Raw genomic sequence first — 14361 nt, forward strand, 5'->3', positions numbered from 1 at the left:
AGGCTCGTACTGACCGCTGTCATTGTGGTCACAGCTTCTGGTAAGGAGACTGCATCATTAGCGCTTGGGTGTTCCCCTTGGTGGAAGGAGTGTGTTTTCTGGCTTTATCACAAAGTTTATATATATACGAAGAACTTCCTGGATCCGTACACATTTAGTTGTGATTGATTGGGACTTTTGCACTATATATTGGATTGTCACATTCACCCATTTAAATAGCTTATATTTATTTTATTGTTATTTTATACATGCTTGTTTTTGGAGTACTGTTATTCACAGATGTATTTTCCTGTACATACATGTTATTTGTTTTCTAATTGACCAGCCATCATATGGCCTTTCACCCACAGCACCTCAGAGTGCGGCTCCCTACCTGGAAGGCATTGGAGCCTGTGGATCTTGTGAGTAGAACAAAAGTCAAATACGCCGTCGAACACCACTTTAAAAAAATAAAAAATAAATAGATGTATGTTGTTTTTTTGGAACCATACTTACCTAGGTGGATGCAGCATCTGTCTTCTTGTGGAGCCTCAAATACGGATAACTGAGTGATCAAACACCACGGATCGCTCGGTTCTCACAGCTCCCTAAGCAGAGAGCTTCTGACTGACCGCAGCTCTCTGCTCTGTCCCCCCCCCCCCCCCTCACTCACTGGGCTGTGGAGGAGCAGCCATCTCAGGCTCTCAGCAGCTTGCAGCGAGGCTAAGTCGGATTCCGGTCCAAGCATGTGGGCAGATCCAGACTCCATTGTTCTTGCCCAAGCCTGGATCGGCTCTGTGGTGTCAACCAACAGTGGACTTTAGCCCGCTGTCTGATGAAAATGGGGTAAAGGAGTACAGAACGAACAGCACTGCTGATCCACAATAGTACAGCCAAACCAGCTTTGAATGTACTTCTTTAAGTGTATAATATAAGAGCAGGGCCCTTCGATTTCTCCTGTATTGTAACTGTACTGTCTGCCCCTATGTTGTAAAGCATTGCGCAAACTGTTGGCGCTATATAAAGCCTGTATAATAATCATCATCATACAAGGTTTTTGGGAACAATATTGGCTTAGTTGTTATCTCGGTACCTTTCCTGAATCGGTGGTTTACATCCTCACTGGCTGTTAAGAGACAGGATACAATGAATATAGGTATACAGGTAATGAAAATAATGCAGAGAAATGCACTGATCTATCATCAACACAGGGAAGTGACTGATTATAAGGTAACAGGTCCTCTTGGAATGAATAAGATATTGGAATGCCCTAGTGTGCCTCCCTTTGGGAGATTTTCCTTTAATTCCTGTCCCACAAATGCAAGAGGAAGGGAGAGTTCCCCTCTAAGAAACTTGTTCCTGGAACAGGGGATCCCACGGGAAGATTTTGTTCTGGTGACAACAGTAACATTTTGGATTTTCCATCAGGTTCTGTTTCTGTGATAAAAAGGTTGAATCTCCCTAAAGAGGACCAGTCAATTTGTTCTTAGCCAACTATCAAGTGTTTCATCACATCTCTTCATATACACTGAATGTTGTCTTTTAGAGCACAAATTTGGTTTTGTACCTCAAAAAGAGTGACTTGATATATTTGCTGAACTTCCAGACCATCTCACCTCTCTAATTTCCTAACTTCCTTATCAGCTTAGTTACTTTCACTTTTCTTTGGCTTAGTTATCATGGACTACTAGAAGGTGGGATGAAAGAAAATTAGAAAAATTACATCATTCATTTTTTTCTTAGACGCTCGATGTCCTTTGGATTTAAATGACAATTAATACTATTTAAATTATTGCTCCACAATGACCGCCATGAATAAGACCAACCGGAGCCTTGAAGTAACACTGCTGTGGCTGAATATCGAAGACAAAAATGAAATACAGGACATATAATATGTAACAAATACATTATTTTTTCATCCGTGTATGAGATACAAAATTGCTAAGTGGAAAAATAGATAAGCATATATTTATATAATATCACTTTCATTATTCGTGTGTGCCAGTAACATCTCTAGTATCAGCTTACACAATGTTCCACACCGATTTGTAAGAAATAATACTTCGGAAAAAAAAAAAAGTATTTTTGTAGTAGGTTAGGCTATAAAAGTGTTGCTGACGATAGCAATGTCCTATTGGCTCGTACTCGCTGGCTTATCCTCCGTCAAGCTTTCCTGGAAAGTCTCTGGGTTGTTTGAAGGGAGGCAGCGGAACGTAAAGAGCATGACAGAGCCATAGTGTTCAGCTGAGTGGCCGAAGTATGAACTATCCTCTGGCTGTGCCAAGTCAAAAGTGCTGCGAAGTTATACGTAGATGCCCTCTGGGTTGAATCCTGATGACAAGGCATTCTGGAGAATACGCAGGTTGCTTGGAAGTTGCCTGGAAAAGCCTGGCCTTTTTAAGGATCCCGACTGGAAGGTCGGCTCTAAACAAGGAAAGAAAAAATACATATGGGAATACATTTTAAAGTAAACAAAAAGAAAGCAAACAATATAAAAAGAAGTGCAGTGGTGGACAAAGTCACCTGGGGCCAAAAGCATGAACAATTTTATGGCCCCCCACTGAACTACAGCCCATTTATTAAGTGGATCGATATATTCATAGCTAGAGATCAGGAATGAAGAAAGGAAGGATGAATTTGATTGGATAGATCGATCGTTTAATAGACGGATAGATCAATCAATAATTCAATTGATAAATTTGGCTTTGACAGCTTTAAGATCCCCACATCTCCATCACCTAGCCCCTTCCAATTTAAATGTGTCCCTAACTCCCAAATGGTCCTTCTGTAATGCAGTCTGCACAAATGGTCTGTCTGCCCCAAACAGGTTGCAAAAAAGTCTATAGCAACCACTTAAAGTGGTTGTATACTTGTTTTTTTACTTTTACCTACAGGTAAGCCTATAATAAGACTTACCTCTAGGTATAAAGAATATCTCCTAAACATCACAGGCCCCACCACTATGGCCTTCCTGGCCTTGGGTCACGTGCTATGCGGAGTTCCCGACTCTGGGCCCTCCTGGCCTGGAGTAACTGATACTACCAAGGGTCCCCACTTCTTTTGAGAAGATCCCAGGCTGTATGCTGTTCGGTGGGGGACCGGCTTGAGGAGAACCCGGAGGCAGGTTATCCAAAACCATCGGGGATCTGGTGACCGGACATTGACAGGTACACTCACACTGTCAACCGGTGACCCTAACGTGATTTACTGGAAGGATCCGCTCTATCATTTGACTTATCCTTGCACTAGGCCTGTGGCAGAGGCCTCAACATTTAATTAGAGCCAAGTCTGTGGCAGAGACTTGTTCCTCCCAGCAAACTTAAGTGGCGCACTGGCTGCCAGGCCTGTGACAGAGGTCTGTCCGGGGGCACTTCACACACTCTGGCTAGAGTGGCGACGTATTGATATAATTACGGAAGGCAGGACCGCTTTTCCAGAGCCTGACGCTGCGAAGTTACTCCATTTTCATCAACCTTTCCAGTCTACCTCAAGTTGATGTTGGTCGTGTTGGGCCAGGAAAATAAAGCATTCAAAACCTTCAACTACAGATTGGACATTCGATTACTGCTCTGCTCACTACCTTCACCCCTAGACACTACATAGAGGTAACTTAATACGCCGATCCCAAATCAATCAGCGGCTCCTGAGGGGGTAGTGCTACAGAAAGATTTGCTTTGGGCACAGCTGTCAGAAGAGGGATTTAGGCTGGGTTCACACTATTGGATGCGGAACCTCTGCATCCAATTTGCAATAGCAGGAGAATGTGAATGGCACTCTAGGGAGCCGGTTCACACATCTCCGATGCGGCTCAGTTTTAGGTCCGAATTCAGCCAAAAATTCGGACCTAAAACGGTGAGCCAGGACACACCAGACCCCTGATGGGTGCCGCATCAGCATTAGGTGTGAGTAGGCTTCCTCTTGCCAAGACTCTGGGACAGGAAATTAGGGGAATTTTCACTAATAGGACACAGCCTTAAAAAAAGAAGAAAAAAAAAAAAAAAAAAAAAAAAAAAAAAAAGAACAGGGGGGTTTCTAACCAAATAGATATGCAGAAGCTGCAATCTCTGAATGAAAACACCATTGGTTTCAGCTTCAGATGGTGTGTAGGAGAGTTTAAAGTATTTACACCAGCTGAATTGTAGAACAATTTAATAGCATCTGAACTGCTAAACAAGTGAACTAGACAGTGTTTTTATGATGTGTGGAAATGCTCTTTAAGACATATTAACCTAGTCCAATCATGATGAATTTTGAATGTGTGCCCCTCTGATTCTAGTTCAACCTTGTTACTAAGAGCCTACATAGTGATTCTTGCAAAACTGAACCATGGGTTTGATTTACTAAATGCAAATATACTGTGCACTGCAAGTGCAGTTGCTCCAGAGCTTAATAAATAAGGTAAAGCTGTGCTTTGCAAAGAATACCCAATCACATGCAAGGAAATAAAAAAAAAAAACAGCATTTTTGCTTGCACACGATTAAATGATCAAATCAGCAGCGCTTGCCCTCGTTTGTTAAGATCTAGAGCAAGTGCACTGTAGATTTTCCCTTAGTAAAGAATCCCTCATGTGGCTCATACTGAGCAAGACATGGTGGACTGGGCTTAGCTGTAAGTGTGGGGCTAATTCAAGGCAATTGAACCCTTAGCAGCAAAGTGAGTCTAGATGCGAGAGTTGCACCAATGTAGATTGTCTGGCTCTTAAAGGATCTCTTTGCAGGTAAAAAAAAAAAAAAGTGCAGGACACTTCCAGACTGTGTAAGCTGTCTGCTCCCACCTCGTACACGCAGGCAGTTACAGTCACACACCGACGGGAAGAAACCATGAACTATCTAGAAAGCTCAACAGTGCTCTGGTAGTTCATTGAGAACTACAAGCCGACATCCACCAAGGCTGTTTGTACTTGTAGTTCTTCCATTCACAGAACGTTGGAATGAACTGCAACAAGATCCCCAGCTTACTGTCTCTAGAGGTGGTGGGTCAGGGAGCAGCTCCAGCAGTGGGAACATGTTGCATGTTCCACCCGTTTTTAGGGTGGAACATGTTCCCAAAAGGTGAACTCATCCTATAAGTCGGCCATAGATTATGCGATATACCTACAGAGAAGCTCAATTCCCCATCAACACAATGTTAATGGGGGATTACTTTTTGCGGAGCCATTGTGTTCTCCTGGCAGGGGGGAGGGGAGCGCACACAGTGGTTATTGTTAGTAGCTTTAGTCACTGGCAATAGTCACATGCTTAAAAACCAACAAGCTGGTTGTACCCAAGTCAATCGATGGATGGCCAGCTTTAGGGAGGATTTTTACAAAAAAATATATAAAAATGACTGGCAGGTTTCTTAAAACAAGCCTACTGAGGTCACATCTATAGACTTTAAAGCATTATATTAAGTACATACCTTTTTCTGGCTGAGGGAATTCAATCTCACTGGGCTCTGCTGGAAGCACCGTGACCTTGGTGCCGGTTTGCTGGATGAACTGCTGAAGGTTGACCTGGCGGAGTTCTTTGGTCAGCTGCTCCAATTCCTGCTCACGCTCCTGAAAAGGAGAAGACAAAGTGAGTAATGATAAAAAACAATCCTGCATTAAACAATATAGAGTCCAGAAAAGTCTAATTGGTTACTGCAGGCAACAGAGTGAGTTAATATTTCATTACTTTAACACATGGGGTTTGGTTTACCAAAACTGGAGTGCGCAAAATCTGGTGCAGTGGTGCATGGTGGCCAATCGGCTTCTAAATTCAGCTTGTTCAATTAAGTTTTGGCGATAAAACCTGGAAGCCGATTCGTTTCTGTATCGAACATCTACCATGGCTTGTTTTCCCATAAAATAAAGTCTTCACCTATTTTTATCAAATCTCTGGAGGGTAATAGCGTGCTCAATACAAAACGAATGGGCTTGTTGCCCATAGTATACAAAGCTTGTCCAAAATTCGAGTAGATTAAAAGCCTCGGTTCACACAGGGGCGACTTGGGATTTGACTTGAAGTCGCCCCAAGTCGCGCAACATGTCAAATTCCATGTTAGTCAATGAGACCTATCTTAAAGCGGGGTTCCAACCACAATTAGGTCTAATGAGCACAATAATGAAACATTTTTTGGGATGGAAACTCCACTTTAATGTACACTACTGAAGTCGCTCTGACTTCAGAAAAGGTTCCTGGAAAACTTCAAACTGACTTCTAGGCGACTTGTATCCATTGATTTAAACGGAAGTCGCCTCCAAAGTCGGATTGTGTCTTAACTGAAGCAACAATACGGTAAGGGAACATTGTTTTCTCAGGCAAACCCCTCCCTCCCACAAGGCTGATTGATGTTTTATTGGCCACTGAAAAGTCGCCTGTCCTGGAGGCAACTTGAAGTTTCCTTGTAAGTCGCCCTGTGGTGCGCGCTCAGGTCGTATCCAGGTCGCCTCGCAAAAAGTCGCGGCCAGAGTCGTGTTGCCCCTGTGTGAACCGGCTTCTCAGTAGATGACATTTAGGTTTGCTGAAAACACTATATCAAGCAATTGATCACTTTTCATAAAATACTATTTTCATCCCTACTCGCATTATCAGTAGTGCATCTCTCCTCCAGACTTAAGCCACTTCCTGTCTACAGACACTCTCCTTCAGCATCTGCTGCCCATCATTGCTCTGGACCAGCTTCCTAATAGTGACCATGGTGGACCAAGCCTGCACAATGGCTGTTGGCATAGCCACGCGCAGTCTACACACCAAATGCTCGTGTGGCAGAAGGACAATGTAGAAATACGACTGGGAGACCATTGTCACCCCAGAACGAGGACCTTTAATCACCAGGTATTCTTTTGGTGAAGGCTACAGATTATATAGAATTAAAACCAACTTTTGATAGGTCATTACTTTTACAGCTCACGAGAGATTTTAGTAAATGGGTTTAGAGCAACTTTAAAAATGAATGACTTCAAGCTGTACAAGCTCGCTGCGATCGAAAGCCTGTTTGACATCTTGGGCCGCCTTGAAGCTAAACTTTGAACATGATATCGCTTTGAACAGCAGGTGAATACAATTTTTGACAAATGTTCCTACATGATTTGCTAAACTAGAAGACCTGCTGCTTATTCCTTTCTCAGGTTGCCTTCAAAGTCTTGAGAAAAACACTGTTTATTTAACCGTCTGTTGCTTGACTTCTGAAGTATAAGCTGAAAATCTGCAAAAGCATAACTAATCCATTGTTTTCAGCCCTGGTACTAAGATTCTAGCCCTTGACCTCAGTGAGTAAAAGTAGTAATAAATATCTAGGAAATGGATTTTCACAGTGGCCAGACGTAACACAAATCTGTAAAAGCTACCCGCTAAAAAATAAAAAATAAAAGTATAACATAATAAAATGGAATGGAATGTTATATTTAATGTTTTATTTTATTATGTTATACTTATTTGCAATAAATGTGTACCTTTTAACGGGTTTGTGTTAAAGTGATATTACAGTGCAACTACACTGCATTTGCACATCACATACCAAACACGCAGTTTACTGTATATACTCGAGTATAAGCTGACCCGAGGTACCTAATTTTACCCCAAAAAACTGGGAAAACGTATTTACTGGAATATAAGCCTAGCGTGAGAAATGCAGCAGCTACTGTAAGCTAAAAAGAGGGTCAACAATGCCCATTTGCACACCTCACTGTGCCAATTGCAACCTCACTGTGCCCATTGCACGCCTCCCTGTGCCCGAGTCAGTGTACCTGAAATTTTTACAGGCTGTGGGTGTCCATTCATTGTTTAAAAGTCGTGGTCTCCTCCTGGTCCCATTCCGTGATAGACGTTTCCCCAGCAGCCCATCACGGACTTCTTCTCATCCTTGGACTCGGTTTCCCAGACACTGTGTTCACTGTTCCGCCTATCACGGACATTCTCTTGTCTAAAGATGAAGACGTCCATGATTGGAGGAATACTGAACACAGTGTCTGCTGGGAAACGCCCATCACGGAAGGGACCAGGGGGAAGCCGCGACTTATAAACAATGGACGCTGGCGGCCCTTCAGGTACACCAACTTGAGTATAAGTCGAGGGGGGTATTTTCAGCCCTAAAAAAAAGGGCTGAAAAACTTGGCTTATACTCAAGTATATACACAGTACTTAATTTTTAATATAAAAAATAAAAAGTCACCCATCCATCCATGTCTCCATGCTTAATTCTGCTTAGAAATCACTCTGCAAAATACCCACTAGCATTTCTGGTCGTGGTCATCTTGAGTAAGTGTACCTGAGACTAACGCAAGCCCTGGGAACCACCAGAGCCATCGGCATCGCTTGCAGGAGTGAGTCAGCCACCCTGTGGCAGAGCAGATGATCCATTAATTCAAGCGCTTTACCACTTTTTATCCTATGGGTGCATTTGCTTTTATCATAATTACTTTTAAATGATTGCTACACTTAAGGTGCTGCACAGTTTCTCCTTTTAACATGTAATACTTACCTGCTCTGTGCAGTGGTTTTGTACAGAGCAGCCTCGATCTTCATCTCAGGTCCCCTGCCTGCCGCTCCCACCCTCCTTCCTGTTCAAGTGCCCCCATAGCAAGCAGCTCGTTATGGGGGCACCGACGCAGGATAGCTCCTGAACCGCTCCTCCGTAAATCAATTCACACAGAGCATGGCTCAGCCCTGCCCTCTCCTCTCCTCATTGGCTGCGATTGACAGAAGCAGGAGCCAATGGCTCCCACTGCTGTCTCAGCCAATGAGGAGAAAGACCTGGGAGAGCCACTGCTCTAATGCACAACACTGGATGGAGATGAAGCTCAGGTAAGTATTTGGGGGGGGGGGCGTGGGGATGCTGCACAAAGAAGGTTTTTTTACCTTCATGCATCAAATGCACAAAGGTAAAAACCTTCAGCCTTTACAACCACTAAGTCTGGGCACCATAAAAGTCAATTTCTTGTATATTTTCTACTAGTGTAATTCTGCATGTAGGTGTCTTATACAACTCTAGACTTGACCTCAATTAAAACTTTTTTTTTTACTCACCAAGAGCCGCTTTGCCGCCTGTCCCAGTGACCTCTCCACCGCCTTGCTGCCGTTTTCCAGCCGTTGGCTTTCTTGACTTTGGATTTCGAACTCTCCTTTGATCTTCTCGATTTTCCCCCTGACGATTTCTTCATTCATTTGAGACTCTTGAACCTCCCTCTGTAGTTTCTCTGCCTCAATGCCGCTTTCAATGGTGTGGATTTTGTTTTGGTAGTCCTTTATTTGGTTCTCGCACTGGAGCATCCTTTGGGTCATCTCTTGCAGCTGCTCCCTCAGCTGCTTCTCGCTCTCCACTTCAATCTGAAGCTCGTTCTCCCAGAACTCCTCTTCCTCAATCTCAACATCGTTACGTTTGACTTTTTGCTCTAACTTTCCGAGTTCCTCCTCCAAATTCGACTTGTACTTCTGCTCCCAATATCGGATCTCGGCCTCACCGGAGTCCAGCTGCTTCTCGAGAGACTGAAGCTTCTCCGTTTGTAGGTTTATTAGCTTTTTCAGCTCATCAGTTGTGGTTTTACAGCCGTTAAGCACTTTTTGCTTAAATTCCGACTCTTTGCCTTTGCCAAAAATGTCCATAAGTCCTTTGGCCCCGCCGCTAAAGGTCAGCGATTTCCTCTTTGGCTCTCTCCTTTTTATGGAGCGGTCATTTTGCGGCCGTAGCTTGGCCAGAGGTGGCAGGCTTTGCCTGTACAAAGTCCGTTCAGGTACATGAGATATACTGTCCGACGTGGGCCTTTCGCTAAGAGATGGCCCTGTGCGTCGCAGAATTAGCTGCACATCGCTGGCGTACTGACCCCACTTGTTTATTGAAATCACTGGATTTTCGTGAGGAGCCAAATGTCTCTCCGTGTCTCTCCATTTCTCTATGAGCGTGTATCTGCCCGTGCGACCTTGGAGAGAACAAAAGCAAAAGTGTTACATTCCATTTGGAAAAGCAAAGTTACATTTTTTTTTGATAAAAACAAACACATCAAGGTTTTTATTGATGTATGTGTCACTGCTGGGTCTCCATTTATCCTGAGGACCACTATCCATTGATCCCAGGTTCACACTTGTGCGAACACAGACATTGCATGCGATTCGCACCCGCACTGCAGTGCCCATCACATGCAATGTCTGTGAAATGTCGGGTTCAACCATACAGTTGTTTTGCTGAACTCGCATTGGATTCGCAGAAAATTAGTACAGGGCCCAAAACAGCTCTTCCCATGGGAAAGAAAGGCAGCAACAAACTCCAGTGCTCATTTTAGAGAGGATGAATTTCCCTAATGGGGACACAGACCGCAATAAAAAACTGACAAGCATTCTAATCCCTCTCCACTACCCAAAACCAACAAAAAAAAAAGTTTTTTCCTTTAGATATACTTTAAGAAATAAAAAGGTGTTAAAATGGGATACCCCTGCCACTGTTAAATAGCTGGTCTCATCCCTGTAACAAAAACATGCGCAAGAGTTTTTTTTTTAAAAGAACAAACAGACTTACTGGCCAGATCAGATAAAAAAGTGGAAGAAAGCAAGCCTAAAAAAAAAAAAAAACGCAGCAAATCACATCTAAGATTTGGTAAGCTGCAACAGGGTGGATCTCTGTGCAAATCACGTGTATATATGCGTAAACCGGCTCTTTTGGGTGGTGGGCGTGATTGTGCGCCAACGGTGGCTCGCTCCCGCAGTGATTATACACAGTGAGCACCGATTGCTGGGTACCGCAGACTTGATGTCCACCGACACATGCTGATTGTGTAGTACAGAGCCAGAATGGCGGTCTGTCTATGTAAACAAGGCAGACTGCCGTTCATTCAGGAGGGAAGGCATATATCCTTTGTTCCTGCAAAGCAAAGACTAGGATCCATGTCTTCCCCTAGTAAAAGCACCTCCCACAAAACACTGGCCAGGCACACACCGTTAACCCTTTGCTTGCTCCTGATGTTAACCCCTTCCCAGCCAGAGTAATTCGTACAGTGACCGTGCATTTTTAGCATTGATCTCTGTAATTAGTGTCACTTATTCCCAAAAATTGTCAAAAGTGTCCATCAGTGCTGATATAAATTGCTGATCGCCTCCATTAGAAGTAAAATAATGAATAAATAAAAAAAATTGCAGTTTGTAGACGCTATAACTTTTGCGCAAACCAATCAATATACACTTATTGTAGAAGGTAAAAAAAAGTCTGTTTATAGCGCAAAAGATAAACACAGAGGTGATCAAATACCACCAAAATATAGCTCTATTTGTGTGTGGGGGGGGGGGGGGAAGACATACATTTTATTTAGGTACAGTGTCACATTACCGCGCAATTGTCAGTTAAAATAATTCAGTGCCGAATTGCAACAAATTACCTGGTCATGAAGGGGGTAAATCTTCCAGTCATGTACCTTCCCATTTTGGCTGCAGTGCGTTCCACTGTACAGAACCAGATGGCGCTGTTTAGCCATTTTAAAATCTGGTATCGCACTAGGCGTTGAACAGCCTTCTCATCAGCTCAGGCCTGGCCCAATGACCCACTATACAGAAATGCCAGTACTATGGTGACACTTATTTAATATTCTCAATGCAATTGCTACAGTTTAAAGCTTTTTGTTTTTTTCTCAAGTCAGTGAAGAACAGATCTGATACAATGAGGAACATTACAGTTACATTGTATCAGATCTGTTCTCCACTGGCCTGAGAAAGAACAAAAAGTTTGAAACTGTTGCCATTGCATTTGCATTGTGAATCCTAAAAGTGTCACGGTGGTGCTGCAAACCTTGTTATGGACTGAATTCTGTGCCCTTGCCAGAAAATGCTAACTGATAACAGTCAGCACAGGCATGGAGAGCACAGGAATTTATCAGTTACATTGTTTACAGCCATCTCTGGGGACTACAATACCACTCATGTAATCAGGGAGGGGGGGGGGGGCTCTGTATTTCTGTTTTAGGGTGACAATTTTGCTATCCATAGATAGGGTGCCAATTCTCACTCGCTGCACTAGGACAGGAAATGTATTATTGGCAGGCACAACATTCTTGCCTCCGGGACTTCTCCCGAGTCTCTCCCATCCTCCGGAATGCTCTACACCAATCTGTCTGACCATCTCCTACTTTGTCCACTTTCAGACGATCCCTAAAAACAAATCTCTGCAGAGAAGCCTATCTGGTGCCCACTTAACAACTGTCCATTTATTTTCTTCATCAGCCCCCCCCCCCCCCCTATTACCTCTTGACCTTCCCGCTTAGATTGTAAGCTCCAATGAGCAGGGCCCTCCGATTCCTACTGTTTTAAAGTGCATTGTAGTTCTACTCTCAAGTTGAAAACGGCGCTAAATAAATCTTGTATAAATAATTATTAGGGGAACAAATCATGAAAAATAAATAATAAACACTCCAGTGTGCACACAGACAGCATTAAATAGTCTAACAACTATCTGCCCCCCAATACCAGCCCCCTAAAAACAAAAAGTGTTGATTTTTAATTCTAAATGGTAAAACATGACTTACTGAGATGTGCTACAAAAAGGAATTTATTCTTTGGATAAGGAAAACATGTTTCTCCGCCAAGTTAGCAAGGTTGTGACTTTGCATGTTTAAAAACACGGAAGCGTCATGTTGCATCCCACATATTGCGCGTGGGTAATTTTGGCACCTGATGGAGGGAGCTTGCCGTCAGTGGTACCAACTGCGAAGGGGGAAAAAAAGCTGCCAAGTTTTGCTGCTGAAAACGATGGTACGCACTATGAAAGCCAATCTAAGGGAAACGGAGGAATCATTTTATACACAACTATACCGATCACTTAGGAAACCTGTCATTGGCTGCCTGCCCTTCTGAAAACGCTAAGCGTCCGTTTCATTACGCCGAGGCAAAGACGTGCAAATAAGTAAATCGATAAGGACTCGGACATTCCTGTCTGGTCTGCATACTTGTTATGGGGACATTGAAGTGATCACACCAGAGGAGCTTACACTCTAATGTCAGGCCACAGTCACACACTATTAGACATAATATAGCTCTTACATATTCTGAAGTGCTGTACAGAGAACATTGAGGCGATCACAGTAGAGGAGCTTACACTTCAATGTGTAAAGACTGGCTCTGTGTTCTCTGTAAAGCATTGTGAAATATGTCAGGGCTATATCAATGTATTATAGTGTGTGATGGGACATTAGAGTGTAAGCTTCTCAGGAGAAGAACGTGGTTGGCTTAGTGTTCTCTGTACTGCCCTGTCGAATATGTCAGAGCTATACAAATGCCAGATAATAGAAAGTGACTGTGGTGGGACATCAAATTGTAAGCTCCTCGGGCACAAAGGCCGATGCAGATGGCTGTGTTCCCTGTACAGCACTATGAATATATCAGAGCTATAATACTATGATGTTGCATTATGGTGTTAAGGACATTAGAGTGTCAGCTCTACTGGTACAAAAACTGGTATGAAGGGCGCGTACTGTGATCACGAGTCACTGAGACTCAGGTGATTACAGATCCCGGCCCCTTACTACATGATCAGCTGTCAGCCAATGACAGCTGATCATATGATGTAAACAAAATCTCTGTAATCTTTTTTTTTCTCCTCACGCTGATAACGTGAGGAAAAAAAACAAGCTGATCACCGGCTTATGTGCAAGGGACATCGGTCCCGAAGAGGAAGAGGCAACTCTGCCTCATCTGTGCCAATCGGTACCCCTTGCCAGTGCCCATAAGTGCACCCTATCAATGCCCACCAGTGGTGCCAATCAGTGCCACCTAGCAGTGCTGCCCAGTGTAATCTATCAGTGCCGATCAGTGACCATTATTGTCACCCACCAGTGCCGCCTCATCGGCGTACATCAATGAAGGAGTAAAATGTCTTGTTTTTAATTTTTTCATTTTGTTGTAAAATTTTGCAAAGACAGAATAAAAAAAAAATTATAAAACAAAAAATAAAAACTGCAGAGGTGATCAAATACCACCAAAAGAAAGCCCAATTTTGGGAGGGATTTTTTTTTTTATAAAAAGGCCATTTGGGTACAATGTTGTATGACTGTGCAATTGTCATTCAAAGTGCATCAGCGCTAAAAGCTGAAAATTGGTCTGGGCAGGAGGGTGGTTTAAGTGCCCAGTAATCACGTGGTTAATGGCATCCCAGTTTTAGTCCGTAAGGTACAATATTGAGTTGGCCCACCCTTTGCAGCTATAACAGCTTCAACTCTTCTGGGAAGGCTGTCCACAAGGTTTAGGAGTGTGTCTATGGGAATGTTTGACCATTCTTCCAGAAGAGCATTTGTGAGGTCAGGTACTGATGTTGGACGAGAAGGCCTGGCATGCAGGCTCCGCTCTAATTCATCCCAAAGGTGTTCTATCAGGTTGGGGTCAGGCCAATTAAGTTTCTCCACCCCAAATTTGCTCATCCATGTCTTTATGGATCTTGCTTTGTACACA

The 14361-nt window shown here is 43.3% G+C and overlaps 1 protein-coding gene across 2 annotated transcripts in view; it reads right to left on the minus strand.

Moving 5' to 3' along the window:
- Positions 1-280: 280 nt before the first annotated feature.
- The window catches only part of RASSF8 (Ras association domain family member 8), a 99367-nt gene continuing 85286 nt past the window's right edge, over positions 281-14361 (minus strand). Inside the window, exons 3-5 of one of the 2 annotated variants that reach the window (XM_040345611.1) lie at positions 8968-9857; positions 5378-5504; positions 281-2403 (exon numbers count right to left, since the gene is read on the minus strand). In XM_040345611.1, coding sequence (XP_040201545.1) covers positions 2282-2403; positions 5378-5504; positions 8968-9857 — 1139 coding nt within the window. In that variant the 3' untranslated portion in view covers positions 281-2281. Of the gene's footprint in view, positions 2404-5377; positions 5517-8967; positions 9858-14361 lie in introns of both variants that reach the window. The other variant, XM_040345610.1, reaches the window with a different exon arrangement.

This window comes from Rana temporaria, chromosome 3 (genome assembly GCF_905171775.1).
Source record: "Rana temporaria chromosome 3, aRanTem1.1, whole genome shotgun sequence".
Taxonomy (NCBI): domain Eukaryota; kingdom Metazoa; phylum Chordata; class Amphibia; order Anura; family Ranidae; genus Rana; species Rana temporaria.